General features: G+C 55.7%; 3 protein-coding genes across 3 annotated transcripts, besides 1 other annotated feature; all 3 read right to left on the bottom strand.

Annotated features, from left to right (window-relative positions):
- Nucleotides 1-1,806: 1,806 nt before the first annotated feature.
- Nucleotides 1,807-2,087: a repeat region.
- A 1,982-nt stretch (nt 2,088-4,069) lies between these two features.
- AAT26 (amino acid permease-like protein) lies at nt 4,070-5,527 on the bottom strand (the record flags this gene model as incomplete). Its single annotated transcript, XM_010703940.1, has 1 exon — nt 4,070-5,527. The coding sequence occupies one exon, from the start codon at nt 5,525-5,527 to the stop codon at nt 4,070-4,072; it is 1,458 nt and encodes a 485-aa protein (XP_010702242.1).
- A 4,365-nt stretch (nt 5,528-9,892) lies between these two features.
- On the bottom strand, nt 9,893-11,662 carry LPMP_331490 (hypothetical protein; the record flags this gene model as incomplete). Its single annotated transcript, XM_010703939.1, has 1 exon — nt 9,893-11,662. The coding sequence occupies one exon, from the start codon at nt 11,660-11,662 to the stop codon at nt 9,893-9,895; it is 1,770 nt and encodes a 589-aa protein (XP_010702241.1).
- Nucleotides 11,663-12,681: 1,019 nt separating this feature from the next.
- Nucleotides 12,682-18,585, bottom strand: LPMP_331480 (protein kinase, putative; the record flags this gene model as incomplete). Its single annotated transcript, XM_010703938.1, has 1 exon — nt 12,682-18,585. The coding sequence occupies one exon, from the start codon at nt 18,583-18,585 to the stop codon at nt 12,682-12,684; it is 5,904 nt and encodes a 1,967-aa protein (XP_010702240.1).

Here is an 18,585-nt window from a genome sequence, read left to right as displayed (position 1 = left end):
GAGTACAAAAGAGGGAGACCAAAGAAACAAATACAGTCCGAGCGACACACACCTTTACATATGTTGACCATTAAAAAAAAAACAAAAAAAAATAAGGCCGATTTGTGCCGCAGTCACCGTGCGACGGCGGAAGGAGGGGGGGGGGAAGAAACGGCGCGGTGTGGAGTGCACGAGCGCTGCAGCGGATTTATCAAGGGCTTTAGTAGAGGAAGCGAGAGGCGATGGAAAAGACGTTCCGCAAGTGGGAGGCGAGGGGGGTGGGTGGGTGGGAGAGAAAGAGAGAGAAAATGCAGGCGACCCCAGAGAGGCCTACTTCGATACACGCGTGATGAATTCCATCCAAAAAGGATGTATGGGGTTGCAGCAAGAAGGACACACAAACGGTAATAACAGAGCTTTTCTGTAAGGCGTGCCGAGTGCCGTTCCATGCGTTCGTTTCAATCCATCCACCGACAGCCCCATCGCCCAAAGAAAAACTACAGGGAGAGAAATGAAAAACTCGAATGGTGACCAGAGAGCCTCGTGCAAAAGCCGCCAAATCAAGTGCCGCGCCCACCACAAGTGGTAGGCATCGAAGGAACCAAAAATACCAATAAAAAGATACGAGTCACTCGTAGACGGAGAGCGACAACACAAATGGCCAGACGAAACGAGGATGAGAGGGAGAGAAGCAAAAAACAAAAAGGAATGCCGAGTCTGGTAAGGAGAAGACGACGCAGAGGCAACAGAGGCAGAAGTGCGCAAAGATAATCAAACAATCAAACACACACACACACGAAGGCAACGACAACCGCAGAACTAGACCAGCGCCCGCTCCTTCTTCCAGTCCACCGCCGGAACCTGGCCTACGCTGCATCCTAATGGCACTACACCCAACCATACGGGTACATGAGCACATACGCAGACGTGGCGGCTCTGAAGCTTGAAAGAGAGAGCACCCCCAAAAAGAGCGCCAACACAACGGTCCAAGGACAAGGGGTTTATGTCCACAGAGAAAAAAACGCCGAAATAGGTTAAAAGCAACGGACGAGACAATACAGTCTCAGCGCAACAACAACCACGCAACACGAACATCAAGAAAAGAGAGAAAATCAAAGAGCTACACGAACCAAGAGAGAAAAAGAAGGTACTACACGATGATCACAAAACATCTGGAGGTGTGACTGTTTGATGAGAAAGCGAGGGAGCAAGGGGAACGAGCAGAGTGCAATTAAGCAGAAGTGAAACAAACAAACGAAGTGTCTTCGTAGCGTTCTCTTCCACTGTGTTTGTGGGCGTGCTTTGATTTATGTTGGTTGGGTTTCCCTAAACTTTCTCTTTGCCAACTCATCTGTGTGTACAGGCCCCACTCCTACTCGCTTTTCTGTTAACCGAGATTGCACATTAACGAGCCTCTGCCACAGTTGAGGATGGATGCACCCTCCCGCCACTTTCCCCAGCATCGCTTCACTATACATGGTTTGTACAGGGGAGGCCGCGGGCTACGCGCCATGTGAATTCGAACTGGTGTTGCCCCTGATCGACGCAGACCCCTTTATGGACGAGACACGGTAGCGGACGCTGAGGTTGATCCAGTATGCGACACCCACAGCGTGCGCTAGAGGGTAGAAGAAACTAACGCGAAGGTGAGGGAATCAAAAGAGGCGAGGAAGGCTAGCGGGCAAGGGAAGAGAGAAGGCAAGGGGTTAGAGGAAGAGGGGAGAGGCGCCATAACATCAGAGCGCATAAAAAAAAGGCTACGGCGACACCAGACGCTTACGATAACGAGTCGGAACAACATTTTCCTCTTTTCAACGTGTTGCTTGACCACGCACCAGTCCACAAATAGGCGCATGCAGCCCACCGCTCAATCGGGTCACGCGTTCAAGCGGCCCATCTCGTCCCTCCTTCAGCTGCGCGATCGGCGCCGGGGGCGGTGGCGGTGGCGGCCGTCGTGCAGGTAATAGAGGATGCCGGCCGGGCGTCTGAGGCCGCCGCTTTTGCCGGCTTATCGACCCTGCCCTCGTGTTCCAATGCGCGGCGACCAAAAAGACACACGAACATGAGAGGCGCACGCGGCGGGCTCAGCAGCGCCAGAATTGGTGTCCCAATGAAATGAAGCGAAATATAAAGAATGATCAGAGAAAAGGCAGCGGGACGAGACGAGTCGCACACGCCTTGGGAAAAACAGCAAAAGAGAGGTGAAGTAGACAGAAAACGACAAATACAGCAGACGTATACGCCTGCGGAGAGGGCCCTGTTGTGATAGTGGTCCTCGCCACGTAGAACACGAAAGAAGAGGGCAAATTCTTGCGAACGCACACACACACACACACACACATACACCATAAGTGCGGTTCCTCAGCGGATTAGAAGAACAAAGTGCAGAAGGGAAAATGACCTCATGAATAACGAAAAAAAGCTCCCCAACACAATCGATTGGCTTTCGCTCTCTGTCCATAGAGCCACCCGTATGCGGGTGCGTACGCACAAAGACGTGAGTCCGAGTCACGTATGTGGTGCTGGCAAGGTGACAGAGAGAAAGAGCAGCGACAGAGCGGTGTTCCGTCACTTCGTCTCGTAGCCGGAAGGGCCCCGTTTCATGATCTCACCTGCTACGGGCACACACGCACACACACGCTTGTGCGTGAATTTGTCGGTGGGATATGTATTACCCCTTCTCCCTACTTTTCCCTTCCCCGCACTGAGCAATATGCATATACTCCGTTGCGGCGTGCCTCATCTCCACACTGTAGCATAAAAGAAGCAAACACGTCTCTAGACATGCTATCTTGCTGCTTTCCATCACTCTTGCCTTTCCCACTCTTATAGAGACACCTACAGAGAATTGCTGCTCGTGCTTCTCCGGCAAAGGGTGGGTGGAGGTGCAAGAGAGACGCTGGTACTCATTGATGCTACGCTTGCTGTGTTGCGTTGCTTTTTTTTCTCTGTTGTTGCTGTTGTTTGGTCTTCTCGTCTCCGCTTGTGCCGCTTATCTCAGTGTCCCCTCTCCGCTTGGCATGGAATAGCGAAATATGGGTGCAGGCACTCAGTCAGAAAAACACGCTTAATTGGGGTGGGGGTGGGGTGAAAAGGAGATCGAGGGTGCGTAACAGGAAGGAATCCGACAGGGAGAGAGGCGAGCAGAGACGCATAGAGCGAAGTCGAAGAGGAAGAGACACACTCGTCGAGCCACCAAGCGAAGCCACAGTGGCACAAGAGGAGGTGAGACGAGGGAATGTGGCCCAGAAAAGAGAGAAGTCAAAGACAGGTGCCCACTGATCCTTCACCTGATAACGGCTTCCATGCGTTGCGTTGTTTTATAGAAGTAGTGTGCGCTTTGCCGTCTGTGTCTCTGTGCGCGCATGAGCGGAGGAGAGCGCAACGAAAACAAAAAAGTGAGCAAAGGAGAGGAAAAGTGGGACGTAGGAGGCAACGTACACACGAGGCGGGGCGAAAGTTAAGCCGGTAGCACACCCGCTGTGAAAGGAGGAGGGGGGGGGAGTATAGTACACTGGAATGCGTGTAGGGGAGCGTGAGTAGGGGGAGGGGAGAACGGCGCCAACGACAGAAGCAAAGACAGTGGACGGAGAAAGGTGGTGTGTGTGGGGGGGGGCGGAGGAGAGGGACAAAGAGGACGAGAAGAAGAAAAAAACATCAGAACACAGCCAAACACGAACAGAAGACCAAACAGCAGAAAACACGCACACACACGAAGACGGGAGGGCATCCATTAGTCTCTGTTGTGGGGGGGGGGATAGATGGTGTGTGACGTGTGACGTGTGTGTGATGTGTAAGGGAACAGTGTATGGTAACTAGCGGATGCCGGTCCAGAAAGCACACACGTACGTGCTTCTTAACGTTCAACTGAGCAAGTGCATGAGGGAAGATCAAACCATAAACAAGAATACATACGCAGACAAACATATATAAACGCAAACGGTGGTACACAAAGCGATAAGGGCGTGTGGTTTCACCAGAGAGAAGCAGCAGGCCAACTGCGAGTTTACGTGCACATGCATACGTACAGACAATTACGCAAGACACTGTCGTGGTGGACCAACACCCTCTGTTCGCTACATAATGATTCTTACACGAAGATGCTCTTGATCCATACGGCGGTGCCGAAGATTGCGGCGATCACGCCAAAGGCTATCATGAATGTCATGAGCACCACCTCCCAAAATGTTTGACAGGGAGCAATGTTCTTGTTGTGCAGCTGCCAGCGATACAGACCAGGCACGATGAAGCACAGCGTAGAGCTACAAAGACCTCCAAGTAATGAGACCACTGACACGATCCCAGGAACCAAAAGGGCCACCGCAACGCACAGCGTACTCAGTGTAACGCTAATGATGATATGGTCCCGCAGCAGAATCTGCTCAATCTTGTTGTGGTGTTTCTTCGCTTCAATGACGTGCTGCAGCTCCTTCTGGGCGCTGCCGTAGTTGTGCTTTTCAGCAAAACCGTTACAGTATTTATACTGATGCTCATTCCCCGCACTCACCATCAGCTCCAGCTCTTCTTCTTGGTTTACAAGCCGAGTAAAGTCCTTGCTACGTGGCACGTGCGTCGCTACTGATGCGGAGCTGTAGCCATACCACAAGATAAAGATCGAGTCGCGAATAGGAAACATCATCAGGGCAAATGCCAGAATCATCGGTGTGGCGTACAAGATGTAGCCAACCTTAAAGAGGCGGTCCACGTTGGGGTCGTAGTTGCTGATGATGTTGTCGCGCACGTCCACCGGGTTCGAGAGGTAGCCAAAAAGACCAACAGAGGCGTGAATCACGCCACTGACGATGAGGCTGATGATAGCCACCTTCACCATGACGCTGCGTCGCATGTCGTCGAGGCCTGCGTATATCTGAAACACGAGAGATTGGCAGTCGAACGAGAACATTATGATGGGTAGAGCTAATAAAGGGTCCTTACCCCAGCACCAGTTGGCGGACGCGGTATCGATGGTCATGGCGCTTGCGGTCATCGTAGACAGCTTCGTCGGGCCCGGGACGAAGTAGCGGAAAATGATTATAATACAGATGAAGCTGGTCGCCGAGATGGCGAGAAAGGAGGAGATGTGCAGGGCTCCCAGCGTGGGAACGCAGGAGAGCGGTAAGATGGCGACGGCCCAGAAGGAAAGCAGCGAGTGCTTCGGCGTGGTGAGCAAGGGCAGGTAGCTGGTGATGAGCGGCTGCATAGGCGCTACAAGGTCTTCGAAGACGACGAGGTAGCCAATAGCAGACCCTGTGTTGTAAATAATCAGCATCCATCGCACCACTTCCTCTACCTTCTTGCCAAGCAACTCACGTGTGAGCTCCTCGTAGGAGTTACGGCCTAGCTTGTCAACACTTAGGATGATGTAGTCTATCGAGAACACTGTGATAATGCCGACACTGACGAGGATTAGAGTTGCAGGGATGACGCCGGCATCTGCGTACGCGGAGGGCAGCGTGAGGATGCCGGCACCCATAGTGGTGACGGCAAGGCTCAGGGAAGCCCCGAGAATGCTGCCGCTACTCAAACTAATCATCTTGCAGCTGACCATTTGCAGCCACGCCCTCTGAGTCTTCTGGTAGGATACGGTGCGGATGAAACCACACACGCAAAATGGCCAAACGCCAGCCTAGACGAACACCAACGTTCGCTAGTCCGAACACGCACGGGCGAGCAGGCGTACTTACAGTGGTCCACACTCCGCAAGTCGAAGTGTAATGAGGTCAGGGAAGAGAGCTGTATTGATGGGCGGCGAGAGTGAAGGGATGCCCCCTCTCAGCCTCTGTCAATCACAGGAGCCTTCCGCCGGAGAGGCAAAAGGAGGGGGTGTTCGCACTGCTGACAGAGCAGCTTTTCGCCCTTCCTTCGTCAATCGATTTGCTTTGCCAATTCGTGCGTCGCTCGCGTGTGTGGGTATGCCGGAGAGCACAACAACACCCCACTCCAATCAAAAGTGGGACTGAGATAGCCTAGCAAGCGAGTCGGCAGAGATCAGCGCAAAGCGATAACAAAAACCTTCAATGAGAAGGGCAACGCGAACAGTCCACTTACACACACCCGTACGTACACAACACCAGCAACATGCAGAAGGAAAGATTCGACAAGAACAACAACAAAAAAAACGTAGTGCCTGTGTCGTGGTGGTCGTGACGCTATCGTGTACTAGGAAAAAGAAAACTGCAAACAATTTTTTTTTCGCACTGGGAAAGGCTCTGTGAGGGGTGGTGGCGATAGTACTTGTGATGACTCGGCGCGTGGGTGAGTGGGTGGGGTGGGGATGGGGGAGATGTGATGTAGATTTTCTCCGTCACCGTCCAACTACATGTGCGGCTCTGCCTTTTTCAGTTTTCGTACTCGACCTGTGGTGCGCGCGCCAGCTGACCAGTACTTGCCCAAGCGATAGCGGGCCGCAGCAGAGTTGTTAAGTGGCAGAGACAACCGCTGGCAGTGTGGGAGGTGCGTGCAGAGTCCTTATTGGAGTCTTCGCGCTTGCTCTCCTACGCTTGGATGCAGCTCCTAGTCACGGGAAGAGCGGATGGATGTTTCCGTTACGCAAGCGTCTCTCTGTATGTCTCGGGAAGAGGCTTCGATCGCGGTGGAGATAGACACAGGCATACGAAAACGAAAAAAAAAAACTGGGGCACGCTGCTGCAATTCTCAAACGAATGAATGACTGAACTCGTTCAGAGAAAACGAACGCACGATGACAAAACAAACGGGCAACAGTAAAAATAAAGAGACACTAAAGTGGAATAGCGAGAGATGCACAGGGGTGAGAAGAAAGAAAAGACTCCAGTCGCAGGATAGAGGAATCGAGGAGGGAATGACTACGAGGAGTGCTGAGAGTACGAAGCACAAACAGCCGGCTCACGACTACACACAGTGTTGGTCAAACAATGGACGATTGTGGTAAATGTGTGTGTGAGGATGAAGGCTTTTTCTTTTCCCTTTCGCAGATTCTTCCGTCCAATTCCACGTTTTATGTTTGAAAGGGGGGCTCTTCTATCGAATCGTCAGCACACCGAAAAACAAATGAAGGGAAAAAGACAAAGCGACGGTTATGGCGCTGATAACGAACAACAACGAAGAAAAAAAAAAGAATGGCAAGTGCGGGGTGAGAGGGGTGTGTGAGCGCACGAATACACACAAATACACACAAATACGTACACTCTGAAGAAAAAAAGAGAAGGGGTGTGGGGGGGGGGGGGGGGGCAGACAAGCAAAGAAGAGAAGCGCTAAGGGTAACTGAGAAGACACATAAAAAGAGACAAACGAAAAGAAGTGCGAGAAAGAGGGGAGGAGGAGGAGTGCAAAAAAAAGGGAAACGCGCGTGTTTTCTTCGTGATCGGTTAGCTGAGCGCGTGGGGTTTTGGGGGGAGAGGGGAGGGTGCGCTGTGCAGTCTAGGCTCAATATACGTGGTTAGTGGTACACGTGTCTACACGGCAGAGGCTTTTTTATTTTCTGTTTAACAAGGTTACCATTCACACAAGCAAAAAAAAAAGTAGCGAAAAAAAAAGGAATTGCAAAGAAATCGCACTCCTTTTCTTGCTTTCGGCCTTCTCTCGCTCCACCAATTTTCTACCGCGTTCCTCACCGTCGATGGCACACACCGAGAGCGAAAGAGCAAGCGGACACGAAGAACAATGTCGCTCACTTCTCGCTTGCTTTTCCCTTCGACCCAAATGCACGACAGCGCTTCACGTGCAGTCCTGCCTATAATGAGTCCTCACTTTTTTTTTCTGGTACGAAAATTCCTTAAGTTGGATTGGGGGCGCGCGGGGTGAGATGGCTCTTTGAGAAGCTCGTTACTGTGCCAGAGTGGTAAGAGGTGACCAGGCGTAGTAGTAAAGATGCGGGAGAAGGCACAGTGCTCGGACTAAACGGGAGGAGGGGGAATTTGAAAAGGGAATGAGAGAGGTGACTCGGGGCTAATGATTCGTTTGTGCGTGCGCTCGCGTCTGTGCTGATGTGGGGGAAAGGGAGGGATGAACACACAGCCAGGTGGCGAAGGAATACTTACAAGATGAAGGACGAGCTCCTGATCATGTATAGGAATGAGGCATACAAACAGCATAAAAATTCACGATTGTACGAAATACACGTGTGTGTGTGTGTGCGTCTGTGTGCAGGCAAGCAGGTTTGGTGCACGTACTTCAAAAAAGAGTGCAGCAAGCTTAACGGTGAAAAGAGTAGAAGCGGAACTCGCTTAGTCGTTTGCAATCAGGCAGACGTACGATAAACAAGCCAGAAACAAAGAGTCCCGGTGAGTGGGACAGAGTAGCGTTGCAGCTTGCCGTGCAGTGATGCTGTGTGTGTGTCTCTCTCACGCAGGCACACTTTGATGCCAGGGCCCAGAGAGAAGTTGTACGCGAGAAAACGAGAGCCTTCACTGCACCGATAAGTAAGTACAAGACAAACACCCCAAGAACGGGGAAGTGACTAACAACACGTCGACGAGAACGAGAACGGCACGAAAGAGAAAACGAAAGAAAGGCAGCGGTGATAAAAGGCACGCCAGCAGACCGACCGACAGACCGACAGACACGAGAGAGAGAGAGCGAGCGAGCGAGCTAGCGGACAAACGAGTAGGAAAACAACAAATACATAAACGAGGAAAAAAAAGAAAGAGAGAAAACAAAAGGAATGCGTCAAGGGGAGAAAATGGTGAGCACAGGTGAGAGAAGAATGAAAAGAGCAAGACGACGTAAGTGGAAGGGTAGGATGTGCTAGGTGTGTCAGTGAAGGAGGAGAGAGAGAGAGGGATAGGCGAACTGATATACACTTCCCTTAAGGTGGGTCCATCCAGACACGCGATAACAATCAGGCAGGCAACCGGACAGACAGGCAGACACAGGCATCCACACACAGAAACAAGCGGAGGCCCAGTGTAAGGCTCACACCTGCAGACGGGGGGAGGGAGGAGGAGAGGCGAAATACACAGAAAGGAAAAAGGGGAGACAGAAGGGGAAGAGGAAAAAGCACCAGATAGCCGACTAGGATGAAGAGCGACGGCTGGAGGAGGAGCAACAACAGCAGGAGTGTTTTCCTTGAGTGTGTGTGTGTAGTGTACAGGAAACGGCGTGTGCTCGATCAATGCCGGTGCAGGTGCGGTTGCGCATGCGGAGCGCACATGACACGCAAGTCAAGAAAGGAGAAAAGGGGAGAGGGGAATGAGGGAAACAGTACGCAGGAGAGCAAGCGAGTTGTTCAAGGGAGGGAAGCAGGAAGATAAGAGCTCTGCAAGATGGCGCATCCACGCCCGAGGCGTCCACTCTGTGCATCACGGAAGCCGCTGCGCACCAGAAGAAGTACGGGACTTTGCTCTCCTTCATTCGGTGCTTCCGTACAGGGAGGAGGGCACCAGCCGTGTCCCCCCCATGAGGAAACAGCGTACACGTCATGATGTAGTCTTTTTATTTGGGTTACTGCTGCTGCACTTGTTTGCGCCTCTGTACTTATGTGTGGACTGAGTGTGTCCCATTCAGCGAGACAGCGAATGCAAGACGGGAGGGGAAGGGAGGAGAGTGACGCAGCGCAGACACGCCAAAGAGAAGTGGGAGGAAACGAAAGACAACGAAAAGAAACGACTTCTTTGCAACGACATCGACGCCCCCCCCCCCCCCCCGCCGGCACACACGCATCGCACCCCGGCGAACACAAAAAGCAAACGTGAGCTCAAGTTAAAAAGAGCAAAGGAGCAGCGAAGTAAAAGAGAGAGAAAAGGCAAAATCAGCAGAGCAATGAGGAGAGGTACATCCATGCACTATAGTGGACGGCACTTTTGGCGGTGATGAGAGCGAGAGAGCGAGGCGGCTGGGGGGAAGGAGACGGAGGGGTGGGGGTAGAGGGTTCACGGCACCGTCGTCCCACACACGCTTCTTTTTTCGCCTCGTTGTCTATCCAGCAGCGTGCATTTCATTCCCACACCTGCACACTGTGGTCATCGCTGATGGATACCAATGGGCCCCCTTCGTTTGCACCCCACGCAGTGCCAAAGATGGGTCCCTTGATGCTACCGCTGTCCTGATTGCTGTAAGATGGTGAGCCCGGCACGAATGCCTTCAGAACTTTCACCGATGCTGGGGATGAAATGCTGTCGGTCGCCTCAGCGTCGCCCTGTCCTCTTCCGTCAAGCCGGATCAGGAGGAGATCCGAGGACCGCCCGCTGCCCACGGCACACAGATGCCCAGTGGGGGCGATGGCCAGACGAGCCCAGTTCATCATCACGGTGAGTTGCTCCGGAGCGGTACTGAACAGCACCTTGGTGAACACGCGAGCGTCGCGCACCGATATTATGTTGTCTTTGCCCATGGACACACACAGCATCCCATTTGCACTCACACGCACACACGTCGCAACACGCTGATGGGCGACGACCTCACCGCTGCGCGTCGCTGTCCGTCGGTCCCACACTGTGATCTTGCCGTTGTAATGCGCCGAGAAGACCGTGTCGCCGACCACAGTGACGTCGTTGCACGTACTCTGGCACAGCAGCGTGCGCAGTGACTCGCGCCGGCGAATGTCCCAAAGCTTGATGGTGCTATCCGAGCTTGCGGTGAACGCGTGTTGGGCACTGGAGGAGAGACATGCCGCGACAACTTTTTCCGTGTGCCCCGTCATCTCCAGCGCCCGCAAGCTGTTCAAATCCCAGAAGCGCACGACGTGATCGGCACAGCCGGCGAGCAAGTAGTGGGACGAGCTGTCCAAGGCGAGGGCGATGCTGTTTGAGGAAAAGTACTTCTCCGCCTGCGCGCTTTGACGATTCCAGAGGCGGATGTGTTTGTCGGTTCCCGACGTCAGAAAATGCTTGCCGTCATCCAGTACACACAGCCCGTGCAGCGTGCTACCACTGTGCGCCTCTGGGATAATCATGGAGGCGCGACTGGGCTCTGCGCCGAGGGAATTCGACGAGATGGCCGTGTGCGGGTCCGTATGCAGGCTGGAATTTCGACAGATGGGGCTCGGGGTCATTGCTGTGCCCTCGCCATCTTCGTTCGCGTTCGCGCTCGCGTTTTCGTCCACGGCGGCGGCGATATCCCCTTGTAGGGCTGCCTGCAATCTGCGTCGTAGCATATTCACCTCGGACTCTAGCGCCACGATACGGTACTGCAGCTGCGCGATCTTCTCGTTTGCGGTCTTAACATCGCGTAGGTAGCGATCAGCCTCGCTGACCGTCAGTCGTACACGGCTGTACTCGTCGCGGAGGGAGGTGTACTCCTTGTGCAGCAACTGTAGCTCTGCTGTGCGCTGCTCCAGCTCGGCTTCCAGCTTGCTTGACCTAAGCTCCAGCTTCTCTTTCTTCTCCTTTAGTGCCGTCATCTCTGCCAGTCCCTTATAGTAGTCACTTTCGCGCTGCGTGTACAGCTGCAGCTGATCTTGCAGGGCATCCTTCTTCGCCTCCAACTCACGCTCGCGCGAAGTTTGCACAGACGTGTTGGCAGCCGCCCGCTCGAGCTCTCGGACCCGCTCCGTGAGCCGACTCTGCTCCATCCGCAGCTGTTGTCGCTCATCCTCCACTGCTTGTAGGTGTAGCACCGAGGCATGAAGAGTGGTATAGCTGTCGAAGATCAGCTGCGAAGGCTTTAGCTCCACCGCGTTGCGGATGAGAAGCTGATTTTCAATGTCCTGCAACCATTGAGGGGCAGGGGTGGGTGAGGGCACAGTGACGGGGAGGTCGATCGGCATCGCGGACACAAAGCTGTGATAGAAGGCAAACAAACACGCACACAGCAAATCGTTGTTGTCGTCGGTCCCGAAACTCACCCAAACTAGAGCAGTTGCGTGCCTGCGTGTACAGTAGTATGTGCCTGTGCATCTGCATATGTGGGGTGTGTACGTGTTGGGAAGAATGTCGATGGCCCACACCCCCCCACACACACACACACGCATCGGAGGGGGTAGAAAGCGAGGGAGGGGAGGGGGGGGAGAATGACATAGGTGAAGAAGGAATGGCACTTTAGGTGTTCGTGCCGGCATGGATGTATGCGTGTATTGGCTGCATGGGTGAAGCAGAGGACTTCTATAGGGGCTCTAGACCGCCGTGGCAACGTCCCTTTCCTCGGCTGACGAGCACGGCGCCGCGCAAGGGCAGGCAAAACAAGAGAGAAAAAAACTTCCTGAGAAGTGACACTTGAATTTGCTAAGAGCGCGTTGGCAGAAGGGCGATCGGGGTGATGGCGCACCCTTCTGCTTCCTCGCACACCAGCATAGTGGGGCCCAGTCCAGCCGAATCAGCGAGATGGAAGTGGTCAGCAAGAGAGAGGGACACTGTCTGCGTATTGCCGCGTGTTCGTATAGCATCACCTCTTCCACCTGCACCAGCGAAAGAAAGACAGTAAAGAGATCAACGGCGTGCCCACACCAGTGCAAAACATGTGAGAGAAAAAAGCACGAAGATGTGTGTTGCGTGCGGCAGGTGTTCGCTTTTTCTCCCGTCAAACGCCAAATCGCATGAATGACTACTTCGCTTTCAGAGCACGCGCAGATGCCCAGAGAGGTGCGGATACTTTGAAGGTGTCTTGGCACATACACACCCACACCCACCCACCCACCCACACACACACACACACACGCAGAGTTGGAAAGAAGAGACATGCCTTGTGACACGTACAGGGAGATGCACGTATGGGTGCCAGTCCCCGTTCGTCGCGCTGACCTTGGCGCTTTCACTGTCGCGTTGCCTTGTCCACAGGAGATTGAGCTCACTACTGCTTCAAACGCCGTTGTTGCTGTCGCTGACTCACCGCTTTGGTGGGTATACGCGACGATGTGCGAATGCGCCGCTTCTTTCCTGCCGTGTGCGTAGACGAGCTCTTCCCAGTCAGCCTTTCTACACACAAGGGCTCCGTGCTGCGTGACTCTTCCTGTTGCTGCTGCTGTTTGTCGCTATGCTCCGCCCCACGCGTGTGAATGTGGGTCAAGCTGAGCTGTTGTTGCTGCTGCCTCAGCAGCGGAGAAGCGCGCCGATGAGTTTGGAGGCCGCCCTGGCGGAGAAGCAGATTCGAAGAGGATAAGGTGTTAGGACGACCTTTCCTCCCACGTCGCGCGTTCCGCTGGGCAGTGCTGCTTACAGCTCCCTCCACCTCCGTGACACTGTTTAGCGAGGCCTGCTGGACGGCGCTCTCATCGTCTTTATTACCAGAGCCTAGGCTTCGTGTCATAGGGGACTGCGAGTGTGTAGTGTGGCGGTGGCACGGATTTGAGGGAAGAGGGAGAATGGGCCCTTGGGCGCCCGCTTGCTGTGGTTTTGAGACCAGCTGATCTGCCGACATGGGTGTACTGCTGTAGCCGAGTGTGTATCGGTGGTCCTGCACCTGTAGAGGGCCCATCAACGCAGTAAAGTTCAACAGTAGCGGGGAGGGTATAGTAGGATTGTCCGTCTTCATGATCAACCCTCCTACAACGGGGTGGGGTCCCTGCATGGACAGGGGCTGCGGCGGCACAAAATACTGTAGCGTGTGTGAGAGTACAGGGCCCCTGACACGGCTGGAGCTCATTGCGATGGCGGGGATGCAGCTATTGGGGTGCAGTGAAGGCGATACGTTGGCCGCTGCAGTGTTAGTCGGCGCGTTTCGAGCACTCCCTCTTCGGCTGCTGTGCTTCTGCTTGTTGCCTCGCAGCGGCAGCGAAAGCGCGTTCTCACGGGAGGGGTTGCGCTGCGGCCGCGCCCCCCTCACCACCCTGCTGCTGCCGTTGTTCCCGTTCTGCTGTTCGCCCTGCTGTTCTGGGATGGAGAGTGATTGACTTGTGAAGCTCGGCGAAAGGCACATCTCCACCGTTTGCGTGTTCACCTGGGGATTGTAATCGCTATAGCCAGGTGTGTATTCCAGGACTGCGTGCTGCATCGCGCACTGATAGCTAGGCGGGTACATGGGCAATATCGAAGCTCCCACCTGAGCAGGGGCCGAGGACACGGGCAGCAGCTGCGGCTGTGGTGGCGACGGCCCTTCGGTACGGAGGCGCCCGCGCACTTGCCGTCCGCCGTGCGGCACTAAAAAAGAGAGTCGACGACGTTCAAGCTCGTTCTGCTTGAGGAACAGCTGATGCTGATGCATGTACGACTTGCTCGTGCTTTTCTGCGCCACTGGCATGGAGTATGGCACCTGCTGTTCTGCCTGTTGCCTACCTGCAAGAGGCGCTGCGGAGGCGCGAGGTCGAGAGACGGGCAGCTTGGTCGGCGCCGAGAAACTCTGCGGGGCATACCACCGCACGGTCGCCGCATCGTACGACGCGCTAGGCAGGAGTTCTGGGGCTGCAGCAGACTGACCTATTACTGACTGCGATGCATCCATGCGACGCCCACGCATATCTGGCCGCCGTGGGGGCTCGCAGATAAGTGGCTGCGAGTCGGGGTTGCCAGCACCAAGCACCGAGGGGATCTGCGAGGAATGCGCCTTCGGCATCTGCAACTTGGGCTGGCTGGCTGGCAATGGAAGCGGCAACAAGGACGGTGACTCCACTTCTTCCCAGGAGTCACCCAAGAGGTTCGTCGATGACTCACCAGAGCAGGAGAGCCGTGTGCCCGCCAACGGCGGCATTATCGACTCTCCTAGCGGAGGCGGGGGGTGCAGCAAAGGGTGCTTCTGCTTCGATGCCGTCTCCAGAGGATTTTCGCCCCCTAGTTTGGCAGGGGTGATGTCGACCAGCTCCTCCACATGAATGGTTTTTCGCGAGGGTGACGTGCGTGTTGGGGAGAGCGAGGCGCGAGCGTGCAGCGAGTCGTCTCCTGAAGCGCTTCCACCCACCGATCTCAACGTGCTCTTGGTAGCCGCGCCAGGTTCAGCCTTCATCTTGCGATGTGATACCGCCTCCACCGCCTCGCCATGCTGCTTCAGCGCGTGGATCTCGGTACAACGGTTCGCCGCCACCACAGCGTGCCAGCGCACGAGCGCCTCCTCTGAAGCCTCATTGCGGATAAAGGGATGCTGAAGCAGCTCCGCCGGGGTGGGGCGCCGCTCTGGGTTTAGGCACAACGTAGACTGTAGGAGGTCCAATAACATAGGAGATGGAGTGCGATCCAAGCGGCCCACGCTGTCGCCGCTACCTCTGCCGCTATGGCCGCGATGCCCTCTGCTCTGTTCGTCATACGCGCCATCCCCTGTCTCGTGAAGCGAGTGGTTGCTGCTGGTGCGGTTCAGACGGTCTCGCTCCGTGTAGACATCGTCCATAGAGGGCCCCTCACCGTCCTTGCTCCGCTGGCCAATGTACCAAACAACCGTCGGCGCACTCGAGTTGTGCACAGGCCGCCACGGTAAAACGCCACCGGTTGCCATCTCGTATACAACACAGCCCAAAGCCCACATGTCAGAGGCAAAGGACGGCTCTTGCGTGCGGATGAGCTCGGGGCTCATGTAGAGGGGTGTTCCGCAGAGCACGCGATGCTCCGAACCGTCGTCCTCGGCGCTGTCGACGTCATCCGAGCAGAGGTCCACGTCGCTACTGCAACGACACCCGCCCCGGCATCGTTCTGAGTTGCCCACGCTGACGTCCTCTCCTCCGCTATCTGCCTCCTCGGCATCGGCGCCAGCCGAGTTGTCGTGATGACAGGGCTGACGCGGCAGATCTGCGGGTGGGTGGTGGCCCTCTCGACACTTGTCTCGGCGATGCACTTCAGCCTTCTGTTGCTCATTGCCTGTCTCAGCTACTTCTCCGGTTTCCTTTTCTGCCGCACACGTGCGTAAGAAGCGACTCGTTCCAAAGTCTGTCAGTTTAACGCTGCCCTGCTCCGACACGAGGATGTTCGCGCTCTTCAAGTCACCGTGCACAACACCCTTGCGTCTCAGGTACACCAAGCCCTCCAGGATCTGCAGCGTGTACAGGCGAATCACGTTCTCCTCAAAGACGCCAAAGTTCTTGACAAGCGTCTGCAGGGTGCCACCCGCCACGTACTCCATGAGAAGACACAGACGGCCCTCGCTGCTGAACTGGAAGCCGAGGAAGTGCACGATGCGGTGGTGCTGCAGCGTCGTTAAAAAGATAATCTCCCGTAGGTGCTTGCGAAGAAGTGGCAAGGCAGAGTGCTCATCTCGCGGTTGCAGCCGAGGTGACCTCTGCTGAGCCGGTGCATGGGGGCAACAGGTGGACGAGGCGCTTACCAGCGCTGCGGAGGTGTTCCCGTGCACGGAGGCTGATGACGACGTAGCGGCGGACACTAGCGTCAGCGGTGTGGACGCCTCACTTACTTGAATCGACTCTCCGTTCGCGTCGTCGCCTTGCAATGGGGCGAAGCGGAGCGACGGTAACATACTCGTACGTTCCGCAGTGTCCGCTTTGCCATCCACTCGCCCTGCCGACCGCGGCAGTGCCGTGGTGGGAGAGCCAGAGGAGAGGGAAACCGGGGTTGAGACTTCTGTCGCCGTGCCGGGGACTGGGAGAGTGACGTTGCTCAGGCTGATGTCCGACAAGCTGAGAATCGTAGCGTCGTCCTGCACCAACGGTGCTGTTGGCCTTCTCGAGATGGTTTTGCTGTGCCCAGTAGCCACCGCCGTGTCAGCAGATGGCGAGGGCTGAAAAAGTGAGCTGCCCTTCAGCACTTTGATGGCAATTACTGTCGCAGTTGACACGTCGATACCCATGAACACATCCCCACTTGCGCCGAAGCCGATACGACCACCCCACTGCAGGTGGCGCAACGGCAGCACTGCGTAGCGAATGGGAATGTCTGCTGGCATGTCCTTCAGAATCTTTCCAACGGTACCGAGGCCACCGTTAGTCTGGCTGCTTGCGGTACTGCCCCCACAGCGTGCGGCAAGCGCTTGCTGCGCAGCAGCCTTACACTGCAGCGCAGGTCTACTGCCGATGCTCTCTTGAAAGTGAATCTCTGCGGTGGAGGCGGTTATAGAACCCTGCATGGATCCGTTCGACGGGGCCGCCGATTTCTCGCGGCCAGTAAGATTGATCGGGGCGATAAAGCTCTCCCGGATAGACGGACGTGACCGGAGAAGGGAATGCGGGGTGACTACCGTTGAGAGCGCTCTCAACGAGCTCACGCTGGAGGAGCTCGAGCATGCGCTGCTGTGCGGGTTTGGGGCAGCGCTAGCGACGGTGTCACTCGGCACCGGGGCAAGAGGAGGGAGAGGCGGGCTGAGTAGGGAGGAGTGTCGGCCACGATACTGAAGGGTAGAGAGCGAGACTGACGGTGATACCACAGCATCGCCGTCGGCGTTTTCAGGTGGTGAGTCGAAAGTGGTCACCGGGTCATCAGGGAAGCGTATTGACTTGTGGTGCGACGCGGGGTTGCCGCCGTTCCCGTCGTGCGGCTCGAGTGAGGTGGAGGAAAGTCGCCGTGGTACCCCGCCAGAGGTGCGATGCAGTAAATTGTGTTTCTGCTCGGTTTGGGGATGCTGCAGGGCATCGTCATACTTGTTCTGCTCCGCTTGGGTTTCCCCATGTCGTTCCTCGCTTGCTTCCCCACCTCCCGCTGACTTCTGAGGGGCAGCAACCGTCTCGGGCTCGGTGATAGGGACGCCGCCTCGCCCCACCTCCTCGGCGTGGTAAAGGTGGAAGCAGAAGCGCTCCACGTACGTGTGGTCCGTCGACAGCGTGGAGAGGAGCGCCGTGAACATCTGTGCTACATGAGGGTCGTCCCTGTTGGGCGAGTTGCCTTCCTCATTCGCTTCAGCTCCCACACGTACGGTGCCACAGCCAGTGAGAGCGTCGCGCGACGATCGAGTGAAGTGCTGCGTGGGAGGCGGTGACGCTGCCTCGCTCCCGTGCCGCAGTTTCGCACAGGGTTTGCCTTTCACAAAGTCAGCAACTTCCTTCTCCGCCTCCTGTTGTGCTTCGTCCTCCTCGCTGCTTAGGGGCGTCAGTGTAGTTGAGCCACTATGAAAACGTTTCTTTTCCAGCACCCGCACAACACTGATGTCATCACCGTAGTGCAGCTCGCAGTACTTCCCGCGGCCGACGAGTACGTCGTTGACGTAGGTGCCGTTAGCGCTGCAGTCGGTGAGCAACACGCGACGCACTCGCCAACCAGGTAGTGACGTCTCTGAAAGAGCTCTTGCTTTGGGTCTTCCGTTCTTGATCAAGTTCGTCACGGCGGTGGCGGCGGTAGCCCCTTGTTCAATGTGCCGCTGCCCTGCTCTGGTAGCTGCAGGGCTGGGCAGGGTCAACCATGATGTCGGATCACTGAGGACGGCGCTCTCCGGGTCGTTCTCGGCCGAGCTGGTGGCGCCGTGCGCGTTTGCGTGCTTGCCTTCTCGTGATCGACGCGGCAACAAAGGCACTGCATAGTCGTTCCCGTCAGTGCTGCTTTCACTGTGGCCTGCGTGCCGGCTGTTGAACATTTTTTGGACGAGGTCGCTGTCCCCATAGGGCTCCAGCTCCAGCGAGATCGTGAAGTGTGTGCTGCTCACTCGCGGGTCGTTTAAGACGGTATCGCAGTCACCGGTTCGGCCTATCCGCACTGTTGTCTGGGCGTACGTGCAGTTCAACGCCGTGTGCTCGGAAATGAGTAGCCCCCAGAGGTCGGAGGGCTCATAGCGACTCAGCAAACGACCGGATGGGCCGTAGAGCAGGAACGGGCCACTGATATCGACGTCAGTGGTGAGTGGTGGTGGGGAGGAGACGCAGCGGCTGACGATCTGCGTCGCGGCCGTCGAGGGCAT

Source organism: Leishmania panamensis (assembly GCF_000755165.1).
Source record: "Leishmania panamensis strain MHOM/PA/94/PSC-1 chromosome 33 sequence".
In the NCBI taxonomy this organism is placed as follows: domain Eukaryota; phylum Euglenozoa; class Kinetoplastea; order Trypanosomatida; family Trypanosomatidae; genus Leishmania; species Leishmania panamensis.
Note: the sequence above shows the minus strand (reverse complement) of the source record. Positions and strands in the feature narration are given on the sequence as shown.